General features: G+C 55.9%; 2 protein-coding genes and 1 long non-coding RNA gene across 5 annotated transcripts in view; 2 read left to right on the top strand and 1 right to left on the bottom strand.

Moving 5' to 3' along the window:
* The window catches only part of LOC147649008 (uncharacterized), a 769,650-nt gene that overhangs the window by 117,066 nt on the left and 634,323 nt on the right, over positions 1-18,261 (top strand). The gene's annotated exons all lie outside the window — the stretch shown is intronic.
* Positions 25-8,907, bottom strand: LOC147649022 (maestro heat-like repeat-containing protein family member 7). 2 transcript variants are annotated; one of them, XR_015279657.1, is made up of 17 exons: positions 6,129-8,907; positions 5,796-5,937; positions 5,398-5,462; positions 4,921-5,280; positions 4,588-4,736; positions 4,183-4,330; positions 3,791-3,981; positions 3,571-3,708; positions 3,177-3,291; positions 2,867-3,004; positions 2,458-2,634; positions 2,169-2,324; positions 1,908-2,009; positions 1,402-1,504; positions 1,064-1,120; positions 429-733; positions 25-357 (listed from the first exon to the last, which is right to left on the bottom strand). XR_015279657.1 is itself a non-coding variant. In XM_086864961.1 (16 exons), exons 2-16 carry the CDS (start codon positions 5,911-5,913, stop codon positions 528-530), a joined length of 2,223 nt encoding a protein of 740 aa, XP_086721087.1. In that variant the 5' UTR covers positions 5,914-5,937; positions 6,129-6,923; the 3' UTR covers positions 25-527. The 2 variants fall into 2 exon arrangements, 1 of the variants encoding a protein (XP_086721087.1); XM_086864961.1 differs by having other exon boundaries at positions 25-733; positions 6,129-6,923.
* On the top strand, positions 9,317-17,138 carry LOC147649021 (olfactory receptor 14J1-like). Of its 2 annotated transcripts, none has more exons than XM_086865118.1 (4): positions 9,317-9,410; positions 10,450-12,068; positions 15,471-15,690; positions 15,817-17,138. In XM_086865118.1, the coding sequence occupies exon 4, from the start codon at positions 15,840-15,842 to the stop codon at positions 16,770-16,772; it is 933 nt and encodes a 310-aa protein (XP_086721244.1). In that variant the 5' UTR covers positions 9,317-9,410; positions 10,450-12,068; positions 15,471-15,690; positions 15,817-15,839; the 3' UTR covers positions 16,773-17,138. The 2 variants fall into 2 exon arrangements, with proteins under 2 accessions (XP_086721244.1, XP_086721243.1); XM_086865117.1 differs by having other exon boundaries at positions 9,325-9,410; positions 15,468-15,690.

Genomic DNA, 18,261 nt, shown 5'->3' with positions numbered 1-18,261 from the left:
CCTTCAACTCCACAGAGATGCAGGTGAAGTGAAAAAGCCAAACTGTTTATTGATGGGGTGTGAGGCAAAGGGATGAGCTGAGGGGCAAAAAAGGGGATGGGCAAGGTCTGTGGGCTGGAAGAAGGGAGCTGTCTAAAGGGAGGGAGAGTGGAGGGAAAAAGAAGGGATGGGCAGTGTCTGAGGGTTGCAAGGAGGGAACTATCAGAATGGAGGGAGAGTGGAGGGAAAGAGAAGGGATGGGCAGTGTCTGAGGGCTGCAGGGAGGGAGCTATCAAAAGGGAGGGAGGGTGGAGGGAAAGAGAAGGGATGGGCAGTGTCTGAGGGCTGCAGGGAGGGAGCTATCAAAAGGGAGGGAAACTGGAGGGAAAGAGAAGGGATGGGCAGTGTCTCAGGGCTGCAGGGAGGGAGCTATCAAAAGGGAGGGAAACTGGAGGGAAAGAGAAGGGATGGGCAGTGTCTTAGGGCTGCAGGGACAGAGCTATCTAGAGGCAGGGAGAGGGCTGAAGCCATGCGAGCTTTCCACAGGCTCAGCTGGGCCAGTTGCCAGCAGTGCCTGGAGCTCCAGCTGGTCTCTTCTGGTCTCGGTGTAGCCTCATCATCCGTAGCATCTTACATGAAGACTGGTTTCGTAAGCCAGCAGACGAGCGTAATTCTGCAGTTCTTTCAATAAACTTCTGCTGAAGAACTGTGTTTCTCTCAGAAGGGTTGTCGTCTCTTTTTAGAGCTTGAAGTGCTGGAAGAGAGGGGTACAGAGCCACGATCAGAGCCCAGATCTGTGGGAATCCTAGGAGAAAGTCCTGCCAGAGCCATCCCAGCCTGCTCTTGCCGTGGCCACAAGAGTGAAGAGGCCAACAGGATCAGCTGCAAGGTCCTGGTCACGAATCCACACCCCACCCAAATCCCTGCCCCATGTCGCTGAAATCTCTCTGTGATATTCCCACACCACCAAGGTGTCCACACAGGGAGAGAAGCCCTCTGAAGCCGGGGCACGGATTACAGCTCCCTGCCCGAGCATTACAGATCCCCCAGTGTCAGCCCCTCACTGCCCGCTGCCCTCACTCACCCGCGATGAGGGTCTGCAGCTCTTCCTGCTGCCCCCTCAGGGGCTCCCTGGCCATCCCTGGGAACACAGAGCCTGTCAGGGCCCCAGCGGCACAGCTCCCTGCTAGCGGCGCTGCAGCCCTGTGGCCACACGCCCTCCCGCCCCGGCAGGGCTCAGTCCCGGCCCTTGCCGCATCCTGACTCAGCCCAAGGGCACGGCTGCCAGAGGCCGGCAGCAGCGGCAGCCCCGAGGGCAGCCGGGGCTCCAGGGCGCCGGGCCCGGGTGTCGCTGCCGGGGCAGCAGCCGGGGCTGGGGCCGAGCTGTGGCGGGGAGGGAGCCAGCCCGGGTTCGTGGCTCACCGAGGAACCTGACGGCCGCCTCTCGCAGCGGCTCCTGTGGGCTGTCCAGGTACGGCAGGGCCCGGCACAGGTGCTCGGCTGCTCGCTTCTTGTCCTGTGCCAGCTGGAGAGAGCGGTAGAGGGAAGGGTTGGCGCGGGCTCTGCCCCTCGGCCGGGCGCTGCTGCCTGCGGCCAGCCCCGGCCTCCCGTGCCCGCCCAGCCCTGAGGCCCGGCCAGCAGCCGCTGGCGCCGGGCTCTGGAGGGGGCAGAGAGCCGGGAGCTGCCCGAGGAGCCGCGCTGTCTCCCTGGCCCGCAGCCCCACTGGGCTGTGGCTCCATCGGCACCCGGCTCGGGGCCACAGGAGCCTGGAGACGAAGCCGTGCGGCCCAGGGAAGGGAGCGGCGTGTGGGGCACAGGCTGGCACCCCTGGGTGCAGCACTGGGCAGGGGCCACAGCTGCCAGCCCCACACACTGAGTGCTGGGGGCTGGGAGCTTCTCAAAACTGGGCTTCTCCAGGCCGTTCTTACCAGACGCTCAGCAAACTTTGACAGCTGCTCCTTCCTCACCAGCCGCTTCAAATTCCTCCTCTTGAGGAACTCGGCCACACGAAGCAGCGTTTCCCGAGAGGCCTGGAGAGCAGCAGAGATGCAGAGATGGCACTGCAGCCCAGGGCACAGGACTCTTGTCTGGGTGACAGGGCCCCGAGGAAGCCGCAGCCTGGGAGGTTCCAGGACAGGTGGAAGCCGATGCCCCTCCCAGGGATGCACCGGCATCACAGCAAACCTCACCTTCGCCACACGCCGGTTCTCATCATGGCAGTGGATGAAGAGTGGAATCAGGCTCTGGTCCAAAATCTTCTCCAGGGGCTTCTTTCCCTCGTCCACTACCAAGTCCATTGCCTTGAAGAAGAGGTCAAGGGAGAGCAACTGCACATGGCCATGGTCCTGGAGGAAAAGAAGAGAAGAAGACCTTAATACCAATTCCTCTAGGCTCAGCTGGGCAAAGGCCCAGAAATCTGTAAGACACAAAGTTTCTGGGCAGCAGCCAATGCCCGTGGCTGGGGGCACAGAGCCTTACGTGATCAAAGAGCAGCAGGAGTGCCTGAGCCAGCTTTGGGGCAGTGGTGCTGCATATCATGATGTCTTTATTGTTGAGCATATTGATGAACACACGGAGGGCCATGCCAACTACATCTCCATCTGCATCAGCCAGCAGGTCCTGAAGGCTTTGAGAGAGGCTGCACATTCTTATGGCCTGTTTGGAACACAAGGCAGTGCTGGGAAGCCCTGAATGGCTGCAGCGCCAAGACCACCCTGGCACTGCAACCCCACCCTGCTGCTGCTGGGCCCAGAGGCCAAAGTCCTGTCCCAAAGCACTCAGGCAGGTGAGGCAGGAGAGCTGGGAGCAGCTGCCTCAGCTCCTGAAGCCCAGCCAGCCCAAGGGGCTGCTTTGCCCAGCACAGCTTCAGCTGCTGCCCCGTTCTCACCATCGAGGGATCCTTGCTGAGCACCACGAGGCCTCTGAGCGCCAGGCGACGCCTCTGCCTGCACTCGCTCTGCAGGTGCCTTGATGCGATCTCAAGGACACCGTCACCGTATTTAGTCAAATCTAAGCACTCGAGGACCTGAAAGGCACCGGGCAGTGACAGGGGAGCCGGCCGGCAGGAGCCTGGAACTGCGCAGGGCTGGGCCCAGGCAGCAGCACAGGGCGCGGGCACCATCCCAGGCAGCTGCGGCTATGCAAGGGGACAGGGCTGGCAGGCAGCTCAGCGAGGGAGTGCTGGCCATCGGGCTCACCTCCACAAGGAATGCCAGGAAGGACAGATCACAGCATGGCTCCTCCCTTCTGAGTGACTTGAGCAGGTCGAGTGCAATGCGGGAACAGAAGGGGATCAAGCCATGGCGCATCTCCCTGTCAGGGGGAAAACGGCACCAAGACTCTGATATGGGGGGAGCACAGACCTCTCCCAGGAATGACTCACAGAGATCTGGCCTTTCCCCAGCATCCCTGGAGGGACCGTGGGTGCTTTGGGAAGTGGCTCCTTTTGGGCACCCTCCTCTCTCAGCCTTTTCCAGTCTGCTCAGCCATCCCTCAGTGACGAGGCCCTCTGGCCAGGACCACAGGGACTGTGTGAGACACCCCAGGCACAGGGCACAAGTTTCAGAGGCAGCTGGGAGAAGTGAGGCTCACCTGGCCAGCAGACCCACGGCATAGTGCTGGGTGTCAGCACAGAGGAGCGTGTCCCAGCCACGCTTGCGTCCCATTTCCATGACCACGTTGTCACACCGCAGTCGGCAGAGCAGAGATTTCAGGACCTGCACTGCAAACCTGTGTGCAGAGCACAGCCCAGGTCACACTGGGTGCACTGGTATCAGCCACAAGGGCATGGGAAGGACAGGAGGACTGGCACCTGTTGGCGTTGCTGGGAAGGCGGTGTTGCTCCCGGCAAGCTTTCCAGAAGCTGTCAGCTTCCACTGGTGGCATCTGCTGTGTGGTGATGACAACATGGAACAGCAGAGCCACAAACAGACGGGCGGAATAAAGCATCATCGCCTCGCAGCACTGTGGCATCTGGACAATCATCCAGAGCACCAGAGTTGCCTGCAAAAGAATCACACCAAGACAGTGCTCAGTGCCGAGGTGTCCATGGGGCAAAGCCCGAGGGGAGACGCGCGCGGAACAGCGGGCCCGGTGTCCCCTGAGCCTGCCCCTGGCCCAGGTTTCAGCCCAGCGCCTTCGGCAGGAAGAAGATGGAGAGCTCCTGGGGAAGCAAGCTCCAGGTGATCATCTCCAGAAACTCACACTCAAGGGCAAAACGTCCTTGTTGTCCCCATCAGAGGTGCAGGTGCTGCAAAGGGGCCAGTTCTCCATCACACAGAGAAGTGTTGGCAGCACTTTCTCAACTGTTGGTCCCGACGAGGCTATGGTTTGCCACATCATGGCAGCAGCTCTGTGGGATCAGAGCTCTGTGTCAGGGGTGTCTCAGTGACATTGCCATGCCCTGTGTAGCTGTGGGGTCTCAGGGGACAGAGCCTCTGTGCCCTGAAGGGCAGGGAGGGAGCACTGGCAGCAGCCTCAGGAAACAGAGGGGCCTGAGGCTCCTGGACCTCTCTGCCTGTTGGGCAGAGCCCACTGGACAGGCTGTGCAGGGCGATGGGCCCTAAAGGCCGGTGAGCCCTGAGCTCTCAAGGCACGTGGGCCCCATACCTGTCACACGATGGGGCACAGCGCAGGAGGGTCAGCACCACATCAACCGGGTGTTCTTCAGCCAGCCTTATTATGTCAATTTTCTGCCTGATATCCACAGTGACATGGGACACCAGACTCTGGTGAATGTTCCTCACAGTAGATGGCACCTGGAGGAGGCATGGGGAAGACATGGAGTGCTGTCCAAGGCAGCAACTTCCCCAGCTTCCCCCAAGAAGTGCTTCCCTTCCCGTCATGTTCTGCTGGCCTCAAAGGCTGACGGGGCCCTGTGGATGTGGCTTGAAGGGCCACAGGATCCTGGGAGACCTCCAGTTCTGGCCCCTGGCTGGCTACCTGCTGGTCAGAAGAAGCAGCTCTCTTGTCAACGATGTCAGAAGACACACGAGGGTCCTTGAAATAATCCCATACGAGCTCTTGGCTAATAGTGGGAGTGAGTATCCTGTTGGTATCCGCAATGCCCTGAGTCTCTCCAATGTCATCATTTGGAATGGCCGTGCCCTCAGTCCCTGCCATGTCAGCCTCTGCCCTGTCATCCTTCACTGCAGCGTCAGAGTCTTGTGAGGGCTCAGCTGAATCTGGGCTGACATCAGGCTCTGCCTGGAGCTCGGTCAGCCCGGAGTCAGGCTCAGCTGTGCCCTCAGTTGCTGCTGTGTTGTTCTTTCTACGCCCAATGCGCAGGAACTTGCGGAACCTCTGTGCAGAATGAACAAAGGACAGGGAAGAGAGGCATGTTCCATGGAGTGCTGCAAGTGCAGAGCTGGGCTGAGCAGTGACAGCAGGCCCAGCCCAGGTGGGGATGGCTGCAGGTACCTTCAGCGTTCTGCGGAAGCGGCCACGGGCAGGCTCCTGCTCTTGTGTCCCATCCATGTCTGCATCTGTCAAAGAGCAGCCAGAGCTGAGGGGCTGCGGGAGAGGCCGGAGAACACAACCCAGCCCTGCACTCCCCAGTCAGGGACAGCCCTGGGGTGGCTCAGGGGATGGAGCACGTCCACTGGCAGGGGTCAGCCCCAGCCCCTCTTCTGTCCTGTCCTTGGGCATGTCCACAGGGGAGGGGAGGGGATGGGATGGGATGGGATGGGATGGGATGGGATGGGATGGGATGGGATGGGATGGGATGGGATGGGATGGGATGGGATGGGATGGGATGGGATGGTGCAGGGCCTGGCTGGCTGCAGCCATCAGCCCTGTGGCCCAGCTCTGCCACTCACCATCCTGCAGTGGTTGGAACTGCTCCAGCTCTTCAGGCTGCTGTGCTGGGGCAGCTCCAGGGGCTGTCTTTCTGTTCCCTCTGAACACTTGGAACAGGTTGAGGAATCTGCCCTCCATGACACAATCTGGCCTTGGGGGCACCTTAAAGAGAGATGCCTTGGGTAATCTCTGAGTCAACAAGTCGTGCAGTTGTGCCTTGAAGGCACCTGCGAGAGAGAAGCCTCAGGAAGCCTACAGGACAGCAAGTCCTGCAGTCGGGTCTCGAGGGCTCCTGCCACAATGACTGGAGACTCCTCGTAAATGACTGTGGTCACCAGGTCCCACAGTCTCACCTTGAGGACAGAGGCCAGAAGGATGGGAGATGCCTCAGAAAAGCTCCAGGTACCAAGTACCGGAGTCTGGCCTTGAAGGCACCTGCAAAAGAAAAGTCTTGGGAAGGCCACGGGCCACCAAGTCCCGCAGTCTTCCCCCACAGGCACCTGCAAAAGAAAAGCCTCGGGAAAGCCACGGGCCACCAAGGCCCGCAGTCTTGCCACGAGGTCACCTGTAGGAGTAAAGTCTTGGAAAAGCTCCGGGTCAGACACAATCGAGTGCGCTGTGCGGGGACTCCTCACAGCACCGCTCTGGCGCGTCCTGTCCCGTCGCGTGCACTGGGCACAGTGGTGTGACCCTGTCACCGCCAGCCCCTATGTCACCACGTGTCACAAAGGGCCCTTGGACACCCTGTCCCTTTCCATTCCACGGTTACCATGCTGCACCGTGTCACAAAGGGCCCATGAACGCACTGCCACCTGCCCTGGTTCCGCCCCCATCCCCCCCAAAGTGGCCCAGGTTTAAAGAAATCCCTTGTCCAAAGTGTCTAAGACAGCCTGACAGGATCTTTAGGAACGCCTCAAACCATCAGCGAACGCTGCCCTGCTCTGCAGGCTCAGGGCAGCAGAAGGAGCCCCCAGGGCTGCCAACACAGCCACAGCAGGAAGGGCACAGGGCCTTGCACAGAATCTGCACAGGAGACTGGCAGCACTGAAATCAGCAAGTGTGGCAGAGTCCCCACCGAGGCAGACCTGCCACCCCAGCCGAGCCCTGGCAGTGCTGGTGCCCTTCTCCTGCCCCAGAGACCTGTGCCCCTGGGGGGCTTCTGTGCCAGAGGGCAGCCAAAGCCCAGGTGCATTGGGGACTGGGCTCCTTCCTGCAGGGGTCTTGGCAGGAGCATCTGGAACAACTGCTGGCAACGCTTAGCCTTGGTCAGATTATTACATGTTGGAATTATTTTCCCATTGAAGTCATTTCCTGCAGCTCAAAAACATCTTTGTTGGGAAGGCACAGAAGGATCTGGCATTTAAGGACCCTCAATTCATGAGAGCTTTACTTCCCCGTTGCTCAACTCAAGAAGTTCCAAAAAGTTGCAGACTTCACCAATTAATTGGAATGACTGGAGAATTTGAAAGATCTGCAAGTTTGCTTCCCATCTCCAAGCAGCAAGTCCTTTGCCTTAACATCATCCATTGAGAGTCACTTTACAAAATGTAACACTACACAGAGGCTAAAAAAAGGCCATTCTTTGGTTTGCAAAGCTTTGGTTTTCTATGGAGGGATGATAATATCTTAATTCTCTGAAGGATTAAAGCTCTCAAGGAATGAAAGTCCACTCAGTATTACAAAAGTAGTCCAGACAATTGAGTAGATTGCAAAAAGGCTAATCCTGCCCCTGGTACAGATATCTAGGTGGCCAATAAATTACAGCTCTCCCCTCTTCTTTTTTTGCATGAGAACCAGTACCACTAACAGAAAAAGTCACAGCTATTCCTTATGTCCTCCATGACCAAAGCTGTGCCAAACCATGGATGCTGCCATCAAACTGACTCAAATTCCAGCCTAGACCTCTCACTTCCAGACAACTCCTTCCCCAACACACCCACCAACACCAATGCCCCCAAAACACGCTCACAGAACTCCTCAACACCCCACCAGGACAGGAGAAAGGACAGGCAGTGGGGTTATGGCTGTCTCTTAGCTGGGGGACACGGCTCAAAGGGCAGATGGTTGAGGTTTTGGTGTTGGACTGCTGCTGCCCAGAGGATCCACTGCTACTGCAGAACTTTTCTATCACTGAGTCTCTTTAATGTGGGTGAGCCTCTGCTCACAAGTGTGGCCATGTAACTGGGTCCTTTCAATACCCAATCACTCTGGGAGGGATCCTCACCATCTGCTTGGGTGCCTCAGGGGAAAACCAGAACCCGACCACCTCTGAAAGGGAGCGTTTCACGGCTGCTTTCGGGAGCTCAGCAGCTGCTGCTGTTGCCAGGGCATTACACAGATGACAGCCAGGGAACACCCAAACCAATCCCCCCCTCCACCTTTTTTCTCCTTCCAGGGCCGCCCAGACCCTGCTGTTTCTGCCACTGCTCCGGATTTTTAGTACACTTTTAGCTCAATATCCCTGGGTCTGCCCAGCCCCATGCTGCTCCTGCCACAGCTTCGAGCTCATTGCTAAACTGTTTGCCACCCCAGGCCTGCACTCCTCTGCTGTTCCAGCCCGGCCCCTCGAGGTTCCTGCTATAGTCCATTTCACCAACTTTATATCCCCCCACATTCGGGTGCCAAAACAACTGCAGTGGGTCGACCCTGGCTGCGTGCCAGGTGCCCACGCTGTCGCTCTGTCACTCTCTTTCCCACTGGGACGGGGAAGAGGATAAGACAGAGAACAGCCAGCAGGGTGAGACAAGGCAGTTCTATTACAGTAAAATAAAGAACTAAGTAGAGATCTGGGCCTGCATGGGCTGAAGAGAAAAAAAGTCACTCTCTACTTCCCATCTGATGTTTGGACATTTTCTGAAAAGAAAGGCTTCAGCACACATAATGGTTCCTCCAGAAGGCAAACACTGAAAACTCAAAAATGCCCCCCCTTTCCTCCTCTCTCCTTGAGCTTAGCTCTCTGAGATGTTGTCATGAGGTATGGAATATCCCTCTGGCTAATTTGGGTCAGTTGGCTTGGTTGTGTCCTCTCCCAGGATCTTGCCTACTCCCATCCCCTTTGATGGGGGAAGGAATGTCAGAAGGAATGACGGCACTGCCAGGCAGTAGCCAAAACACGGGTCTGTTCTCAACACCTGCCTAGGTACTGAAATAAATTGGGCAGGACTAGAGGTCCTTTTTAATGCTTTTAATACAAGAATCAGCTTGGGTGGAGGCCCAAGGGGTCGCACACACTGCCACTGCTCCCAGATTCCACGCAGTGAAGGAGGAAGTTGACTTTTTCACACGGCAGAGTCGGAGCTTCTGTCCTCACAGGAGTCTGCAGGAATGCTCGTCTTCTTTGGCTCAGAGTCTGGGATGTCACCCTGGTCGAGTTCCCCCTTGGTGCTGTCAGCTTTTGGGAGGAAGTCAGGGGATTTCTCTGGGTCTTCCTCGTTCGGTGGTGCTGTCTTGATTTCTTCTTTTTAGTGTGGCTCATTGTTTCCGGAGTCTTATTAGTCTGTGTGCATCCTGTGTGTCTCTGGTCTCTCTCATTTACGTCCAGGCCCTTGTGTCATCCTCCTCCTCAGGGCTGGGGACGCCATTCTGGGGAGCAGTGGCGGTGATCTCCCGACGGGACAGGGACATGACAGCAAAGGGTAAGTACAGCTAATACATAACAAGAAAAGAGCTAATAACCTGAACTTGGGATAAACAACGAAACAATTGAACTGGTTTACAACAAAGTGCTAACCAAGGTTTAACACTTGCATCTGGGTTCTCAAAATTGTTTCTTACAGCCTAGTGCAGGTTGGGATGATGATCCACCCTCACAGCTGGCCCAGGGCAGGTCTGGAGTGCTTTTGGTGGCACCTTGGTCTGGCACACACTTGAGGAGTGCGTCTGTTTTCAACAATGAAACTTGGGAGTATTAGATTGCGTAAAAAAAAAAAAAAGAAAAAAAGAAAATAAAAAGGAAAATCCCCTCTTTGCTGAGTGCAGGCAGCTCTCCAAGCAAAGCAGGTCCCAGGTGAGGGAGGACACAGAGGATGGGATTGAGGAATGTGGAGCAAGGTTGTCCACACTGGCTCACACCTCAAGGCACAGCTCCTCTGAGCAGGCCAGACCTCCTGAGGAGAGACCCTGGGTCAATATCAATCACAGAATGCTGCAATCACCTCTGCTCCAAAGAGAGCAGGAATAAAATACATCCTTTAGAACAGGAATGTGCATTTCCTAGAAGCTCTTTTTAATACTTCTCCATAACTTTAGTGGGAAAATTTCCAAATGAGCTGCACAGGAGCAGAGGGAAATGAAGGCACAGCCATGGTTTGTCAGATTTGCACAGGGCTGCTCTGAGTCCCAGGGGCTGGATGGGGGAAATGGTGGGGTGGGGGTAGGGACAAAGTCTGATTGATCATCAGCCATAAGGGGTGTTTATTTTCAGATCTATTCAGACTGTATGAGAGGGTGCTGGGGATTAATATCAACTGGGGATTGGAAACAGAAAAAGAAAACTAAACAGGACCAAACAATTATATCTTAATTGTTTTCAATACAGTAGATTTACTTTGAATACGCTTCTGAAATTTGTCGAATTAACCACGGAAGAACTGATGACTTGAATTTTTCCTATGGGCTTATCTTGTTTGGGTGATTGAACAAATGTTAATGAGCCTTTGTCACTGAATTTCTCAGCTGAAGCGCTCAAGAAAGAAGAGGCCTGTGGAAAAGTAAAATTCATCAGCAACCTCCAAGTGGCTGAGGATCCATCCTCATGAGAGCAGGAATGACCAGCAATGGGCACAGCTTTGTGGCTGCCCCAGCTTTGGGATGGGCCCTGGGCCTGGAGCAGGAGCAGCTCTTGAGGGCCCCGAGGCCGGGGCTGTGGTGCTGGCCTGGGCAGATGGGATGGCAGGAGGGGCTGCAGAGCTGCCAGGATCTCCTGGAGAGGGGAGCAGGGCACACAGGGAGCCTCCTTTTCCTTTGGCCAGGCACTTTCCCCCATGGCTGGGGCTGAGGCCTCTCTGAGCTGCAGCTGCTGCTGTGCCCTGCAGAGGGGCTGAGGCCATGGGGCAGTGCCCAGAGCAGCCTGCCCTGAGCAGAGCTGTGGGGCCAGAGCCGGCTGGGCTGTGCTGGGGAGAGGCCCTGGCTGCTGCCGAGAGCTGAGGGCAGCTGGGACAGCTTGGAGGGAGCTGGGCTGGGCTCAGAGAGCCTGCCAGAGAAACCAGCAGTGTCCATCTCAGCCTGTGTGAGCGTGAGGGACAGGACTCAGCCCAGGCCTTGTGGGGCAGGGCCAGCGCCTACAGGGCAAGGGATTGAAAACAGGCAAGTGGCCGAGAGAGGAGGCTGCTCTGTGCCCTTGGTGGCATGAGCAGAGCAGAGAGGGGGTCCAGGACATTTGTCACCGCCAGGCTCTGTCCCCAGGTGCTGCCAGCCCTGGCTGCTGAGCCCAGGTTTGGCCTGGGCTGAGTTTGGCTGTGGCCCAGCTCCATCCTCCTGCAGGGCTCAGGGCCTGTTGCTGGCCATGGCCAGCCCTGCCTGGCCTCTGTGCTGGCCCAGAGCCTGGCAGAGCCCGGGGCAGGGCTGTGTGTGCAGGCCCACAGGTGCCACGGGCTCTGCAGGAGCTGGGAGAGGCTGCCCAGCAGGGAGGCCATGGGGCACAGAGCCCCAGGGCTGCTGTGGGCACCACGGCACAGGGGCCGTGCCCACCCGCAATGCTCCTGCCCTGGGCTGGGCCTGCCCAGGGGCTGGGGCACCATGGCTGGGCCAGCGGGGCACAAAGGGGCCACGGAGCCGCTGCCGGGGCTGGCAGCAAGGCCAGGCACAGACAAGGAATTGCTGTGCATGGCCTGTGCTGGCCAGGGCTGGCTGTGGCAAGGGCAGAGCTCAGCTGTCCTTGGTGGCTGCAGGAAAAGTCCAGAGCCCAAAGAGCCTCCATGGCTGTGCTGGAGACCAAGGCTGCAGGAGGGGAAGGCAGGGCTGCTGTGGGATGGGGAGGGCATTGAATTCCAGCAGACACCACAGATGGGAGGCTTAGCAAGGCTTGAAGAGAAGCATCACAAGCCTCCAAGGGGGGATGTTACCAGATGAAAAACCATCTCCAGCTGGTGAGCACACACAGTTCTTGTTCTTCAAAACCCCCTGGCCCATGGAACTGCACCATGCCCATTGTGTAAGAAGGAGAATTGGAAAGTGACCAGCTCCAGTTGTGTCAACTTTTACCAGTTCACCGGTCAGTCAGGTCTGACTCTGGCATCACCAAGCACCAGGGACCACCAAAGAGACGCCCAGGACAGAAGAACACAGCTATGAAGGTAAGAGAAAATATATTAATGATTTCAGAGAAATGATTATCATATGTATGTTTATTCTGTGACAGTCAGTGAATATGGATGTAAAATACAGTCCACAAGCAGGAACTTTCCTGTACCCAGCACGCACACCTTTGGGAAGAGCTATTCCCCCTTGTGCAACTGGCTGAATAAAGAATGCTGCTTCTTACTGCTCCCTTGCTGTGAAGCAGTTTCTTTTATTTTATTTTTATTTTTATTTTTATTTTTATTTTTATTTTTATTTTTATTTTTATTTTTATTTTTATTTTTATTTTTATTTTTATTTTTATTTTCTTTTATTTTTTCCCATTTTTGGTAGCAGAGTCACAATGGACCCTTGGTTCCATGATGCCCCATAGTGTCACCATGGTCTCCTTGGTTCTGCAGTGTCACCATGGGCCCTTTGTTCCTGAGGTTCTGTAGTAGAACATGGTCACCTTGGTTCTGTGCGGTTCCATGGTGTCACAATTTGCCCCAATGTGCCAAAATGTATTTTGGTTCCGTGGGGTTCTGCTGTGTCAAAATGCACCCTTTGTTCCATGAGTTTGCCCAGTGTCACAGCTGACTCCTTGGTTCTGTGAGGCCCCACCATCAGCAAGGCTCTGAAACATCAGAGTAAGTCTCCTTAACACTAATTTGGTGTTTAAGAGGCACATGATTTATTCAGGCCTGAGGTCCAACATGGGATAACTCCTAACCTGACATGGACATGTGATTCTCCCAGTGTGTTGCTTTTATACAGTGGCTAAATGCATATTACAATTTACCCACTTCCATAAAACCAAACCCTGAGTTCCCAGATTCAGTCCTTGTTTTTCCCATCACTGCACCCTTGAGCCAGATGTCTTTTTCTTGTCTCCCAACCATCCTTGCTGGGAAGGCAGGCCCTGCATGCCTTGTTCCTGTGCTAGAAGTTCCCAGGCACGGTAAAAATTGAGTTAACCCTTTTGGTATCAAGGCCAAGGCTTTGTGTGGCCAGGCAGAGGCAGGCAGGATGCAGAGCTGTCACAAAGGAAGGGCCCAGCGAGCTGGGGCAGCCAGGGGATGACGACAGCCTGCAGGGCCAGAGGCGCAGGGCATGGACACCGTAGGGCAGCCTGGGCTGGAGAGGGCACAGGGATGGGCAGCAGCTGCAAGGCCCTGCCAGAGGCAACTTGTGCAGCCCTTTGGCCATGGCTGCTGGGCCTGGGCCTGAGCCATGAGGAGGAGACAAGTGACCCTGGCAGCCCTGGGGCCTCATTGCCTCCTTGTCCCTGCTCAGCAGCCTGGCAGGGGCCGCCCCATGGTGCTGCCCTTGGCATTGCACATCCCCACATGCCAGTGGCCCGGGAAGAGCCCTGAGCAATGAGGGAGGGACAGCATCTGCCTTGTCAGGGGCTGGGGCTCAGCCCTTGGCCCTTGGCACTCCTGAAACACATCCAGCTTTGCTCAGCACCAGAGACACCTTTCCCTTGCTTGTCCCCACCTGTCACCAGTGCCTGCAGTGTTCTGCTCTCCCTGGAACCTGGGGACACTTTCCCAGTTGAGTGCCTCAGTGAGACCCATTAAAACCTCACAAAACTTTGGAGATGGATTGTGACTTTGAATTCTTGAGAGGTTTCTTCAGCTCCCTCTGGGGGACTGATGTTCAGGGACTCAGTGCCCAACCCACAAGAGAAGTCCTTGTGCTGTGTCTGTGCTGTTCAGCTGGGCTGGGCTCTGGCACAGAGGCAGCTCCTGGCAAGGGCAGCGCTGCAGAGAGACAGCTCTGGCCAAGAGCAGCTCCTGGGCACAGCCCAGCAGGGCTGGGGCACTGCCTGCAGCCACCCCAGGCACAGCACAGGGCACAGAGAGATGAGAGGCAGCCTGGGCTGGGAGGGTGACTGAGCTCTTGCTAGAGGAGAAATCTTCACAGTGTTTGAAAGAATAATTCTCTGGCAATAGCAAAGCTAAACTTCCATTCCTGGAGGCTTCTCCTAAGGCTGGCACATCCCATGGTTTCCATGATCATTTGGATGGACTCTCCCAGTTCCTCTGGTGCAGAGCAGGTGGCCACAGGGCAGGCAGGGCAGTACCTGCAGGCAGCAAGGGCAGGCAGCAGGAGTGAGGAAGAGGTTCAAGGTAGCCTGGGGTGGGGGAACAGGAGAGACCCCATCAGGGGAGAAATCTGCACAGCCCCTGGACACGGTGAGTCTCTGGCTGCAGAGCAATGCAGGTGAGTTGCTGGGAGTGTCTGTGACAATGGCAGCACTGACAGGACCTGTCAGGGTGGCTCTCCTGGATGTCCTGGTGTGCAGCAGAAGAAGCTCCAGAGCGGGGCTTCCCTGCTGCTCCCTGAGAGGCACAGGACAGGTCCCTGCACAGGCAGAGCTGTGCCGGGGCCGTGGGGTGGGGATGGACTCTGTGAGCCCTGGCAGGGAGCGGAGCTGGGCACGGGGAGACGCTGCTGGCAGGAACAGCCCCACTCAGCAGAGACACGGGCAGGGAGGGACAGGGAGCTGCTGCCAGAGATGCTGGCCAGGGGGATGTGGGCACCTCCCTGCTGTCCCTGTGCCTCAGACACCTTCCCCCAGCAACTCCTGCCCGGGCTCCTTTCCCAGCCTAAGCAGAGCCCCTGCCCTCAGCCCACGGGGGCTCGGGTGAGCTTTGTCCCTGCAGCAGCCGGAGCCCGGGGAAGGAGAAACCCCTGATTTCCATCAGTCTCTGTGTCCCTCCTCCCCTGGCAGCAGCATTGTGGCATTTCCCTGCCATCCCCAGGTGCCTGTGTGTCCTTGTTGCCACCAGTGAGTTTGCTGAGGCAGTGCAAGGGTTTGGGGGGGGCAGGTGCCTGTCCGGGCAGGGAGCCTTTGGATGCTGCTGTGGAGATGTGTCTGTGGGAGCAGAGTGCCCAGCTCTCGCCATTCAGGGGCCGTTCAGGTGATTCCCTGGCTGTCCTGCAGGGCTGCAGGGTGCCCTCCAGAAGGGCACAGCTCTCCTGTGGTGTCTCTGGGCTGCCTGGGATCCCTGTGCAGGAGACAGCTCAGTGCTAGGGCCAGGGAAACGCTGCTGGGCAGCTGCAGCTGGGCAGCTGCAATGATCCCTCTGTGCCCCAGCCTGGCAGGAGACAGCTGAGATCCTAAAGAGACACCCTGAGAGAAGGCGAGGGCTCTGTCACTGTGCTCTCTGAAGCCAGAGCTCTCTGCTCTCAGCAATGCCCTGTTTCTCTCAGGGAACTCCTCTGGGTGCCTCTCCTTCAGCTCTAAGCTGCCAGCAAGGAGCAGTGAGAACAGCCCTGATGGGCAGAGCTGCTCTCTTGTCCCTGCACTGAGACCATCCCTGTGCCTCTCACACCCACACCATTTCACCTGCAGTGCATTAGAAATGTCAGGCATTTCAAACACCCACAACCTCTCCTAACTGCAGCAGGTGTGCCTGGATGAACGAATACAAGGAATTCCTTCAGCTCAGTTCTTCAGATGAGCAAATTGCCAACAGGAAATCTGAACAGCTTTTTGGTGTATCACGACTTCAGTTAATTGGAGATCAGCCAGTGTTCTCGTTTGCCTCTCACTGCACAAGAAGAAGGAATCCTCCAGAGCCCATTTGTGAGTCCCTGCTCTCAGTGCCTGCAAATCCCAGAGCCCAGGTGAGGGGAATGCAGAGAAGTGTTTGTAAAAAAGAGACCCTGAATGTTAAATTGCTATAAGATAGGCAATATGTTTTGCTCATAGAATTGTGGCCTGACTCTGTGCTGTGTTTTCCTCCTCCACAGAAAAAAATTTCCTTAGGCAGCAAATGTCCAACAGCAGCTCCTTCAGCCACTTCCTCCTGCTGGCACTGGCAGACACGCGGCAGCTGCAGCTCCTGCACTTCTGCCTCTTCCTGGGCATCTCCCTGGCTGCCCTCCTGGGCAACACCCTCATCATCAGTGCCATAGCCTGCAGCCACCACCTGCACAACCCCATGTTCTTCTTCCTGCTCAACCTGGCCCTCACTGACCTGGGCTGCATCTGCACCACTGTGCCCAAAGCCATGCACAATTCCCTCTGGGACACCAGGACCATCTCCTACTCAGGATGTGCTGCACAGCTCTTTTTCTTTCTTTTCTTCATCTCAGCAGAGTATTTCCTGCTGACCATCATGTGCTACGACCGCTACATGTCCATCTGCAAACCCCTGCACTACGGGACCCTCCTGGGCAGCAGAGCTTGTGCCCACATGGCAGCAGCTGCCTGGGCCAGTGCCTTTCTCAGTGCTCTGCTGCACACATCCAATACATTTTCCCTGCCCCTGTGCCAGGGCAATGCCCTGGGCCAGTTCTTCTGTGAAATCCCACACATCCTCAAGCTCTCCTGCCGCAAATCCTACCTCAGGGAACTTGGGCTCATTGTGATTGGTGGCTGTTTAGCTTTTGTCTGTTTTGTGTTCATTGTTTTCTCCTATGTGCAGATCTTCAGGGCTGTGCTGAGGATCCCCTCTGAGCAGGGACGGCACAAAGCCTTTTCCACCTGCCTCCCTCACCTGGCCGTGCTCTCCCTGTTCCTCAGCACTGGCATTTTTGCCAACCTGAAGCCCCCCTCCATCTCCTCCCCATCCCTGGATCTGGCCCTGTCAGTTCTGTACTCAGTGGTGTCTCCAGCCCTGAACCCCCTCATATACAGCCTGAGGAACCAGGAGCTCAGGGCTGCCCTGAGAAAATTGATGACTTTGTACTTTCAGAAGTATTAAACTCTCTCTTTTCTTCTGCATAGCCTTTTGAATGTAACTCTTTGGAATCTCAGCCTTATTATTGTCTGTTTGTGCATTTATTCATTGGTAACTTTTGCTACAGTTGTTGTGTGTTTTACAAATACTGTAGTATTACTTTTTGTATTTCTACATGAATATCTACCTTTCTTTTGGAACACAAAGACCTGCAAGAGGTCTGTTCCCTGTGCATTTAAATAAAAACAAGTGCCTGCCCTGACATGATTTTGAGTACCTTAAGACCTCAAGGGTTCAAGCTTTCCAGGTTAAATGGGCTAACTTAATGCAGTTACTGCTGTGGAAAGTGTTTTATGTTCAACTGGATGTTGTATTAAATGCTTTGCCCAAGTTCCTTGGTTCTCTGTACTTTGCCAGTAAAATTCTGTGTGGTTTTCACCTCTGAGCTCCGTTGGTCAGAGCATGGTGCTGATATCAGCGAGGCTGTGGCTTCAATCCCTGTGTGGGCCATTCACTTGACAGCTGGAATTGCTGGTCCTTGGGGGTCCCTTGCAACTAAGAATATTCTTTGCCTCTGTGTCCCTTGAGAATATCTGCTGGGGGTTTGTCCCGTGCACCAAAGGCAAGTCAAGGAGCCTTTGGTTGCCGCCATCACTGGAGTGCTGTGGGCTGTTGCAGCCCCGCAGGCTCCCAGGGGCCTCTTGTTTGCGTCAGGCCCTGCTGGCTCACGCTGGCCCTTGGTTCCATGAGGATCTGCAGGGTCCCCCAGGTTGATGGCATTTGTCCTTGCTGCCCCTCACATCCCCCTGCCCCAGGAACAGCCCCGAGCCCCCCGTGAGGGACAGGCCCTGCTGTGCCAGGCCTGGGCTCAGGGCTTGGCCTTTCTGCTGCCTCCAGCCAGCCAGGGCTTGCTCAGCATTGCAGTTCCTGCTCACAGCCTTTGGCTCCCTGCAGTCCTGGCCTCCAGGATCTGCTCTCCCCACTCCCTGGGGAGCCTTTGCCACTCCCTGCCCTCCCTGGGGCCACTGATGCTCCAAGGGACTTGCACTTTGCCTTTGGACTCCTGGAGCAGCTTCTTCACCCTTCTCTCAGTGCCTGAGGCTCCTGGGCTCAGCCCCAAATCCAGCGTGGGGCTGATTCAAGTTATAATCATGTCCTCACTTTCATTAACATCAGTTAATCACAAGCTCCTGGTTTCATTACTCCCCATTTTGGCAAGAAATTCCCTTTATTTTAGATCCAAACTGTCCCTTTTTGGCTTCAAAATCCCCCTTTTGGGAGCAAAATGCGTTTGTTTTTTGTTTTTTTTTTCCCAAACTCCCATTTTAGGCATCGGACTCACATTTTTTTCTTTTTGTTACTCAAACCCCCAGTTTTGAGCTGAATTATCTCTTTTGGAGCAAAATTCCCTTCTGGTCTGCATTTCCCACTTGGGCACCCAAATTCCTCTTTTTTGGGCCCAAATTCCCTTGTTTTGGACCCAAATTCCCCTCTGTGGGTCCAAATACCTTAC

Source organism: Cyanistes caeruleus, chromosome 28 (assembly GCF_971803275.1).
Source record: "Cyanistes caeruleus chromosome 28, bCyaCae1.hap1.1, whole genome shotgun sequence".
Lineage (NCBI taxonomy): Eukaryota > Metazoa > Chordata > Aves > Passeriformes > Paridae > Cyanistes > Cyanistes caeruleus.
Note: the sequence above shows the minus strand (reverse complement) of the source record. Positions and strands in the feature narration are given on the sequence as shown.

Excerpts from the sequence above, each read along its gene's own strand:
- LOC147649022 (XM_086864961.1), bottom strand. The coding sequence starts at position 5,913 with ATGGAGGGCAGATTCCTCAACCTGTTCCAAGTGTTCAGAGGGAACAGA. Across the intron at positions 3,982-4,182 it reads AGGACGTTTTGCCCTTGAGT|GCAACTCTGGTGCTCTGGAT; the intron begins GTGAGTTTCTGG and ends ATTCTTTTGCAG. Across the intron at positions 734-1,063 it reads GCTGCAGACCCTCATCGCGG|CACTTCAAGCTCTAAAAAGA; the intron begins GTGAGTGAGGGC and ends CCTCTCTTCCAG.
- LOC147649021 (XM_086865118.1), top strand. The coding sequence starts at position 15,840 with ATGTCCAACAGCAGCTCCTTCAGCCACTTCCTCCTGCTGGCACTGGCA.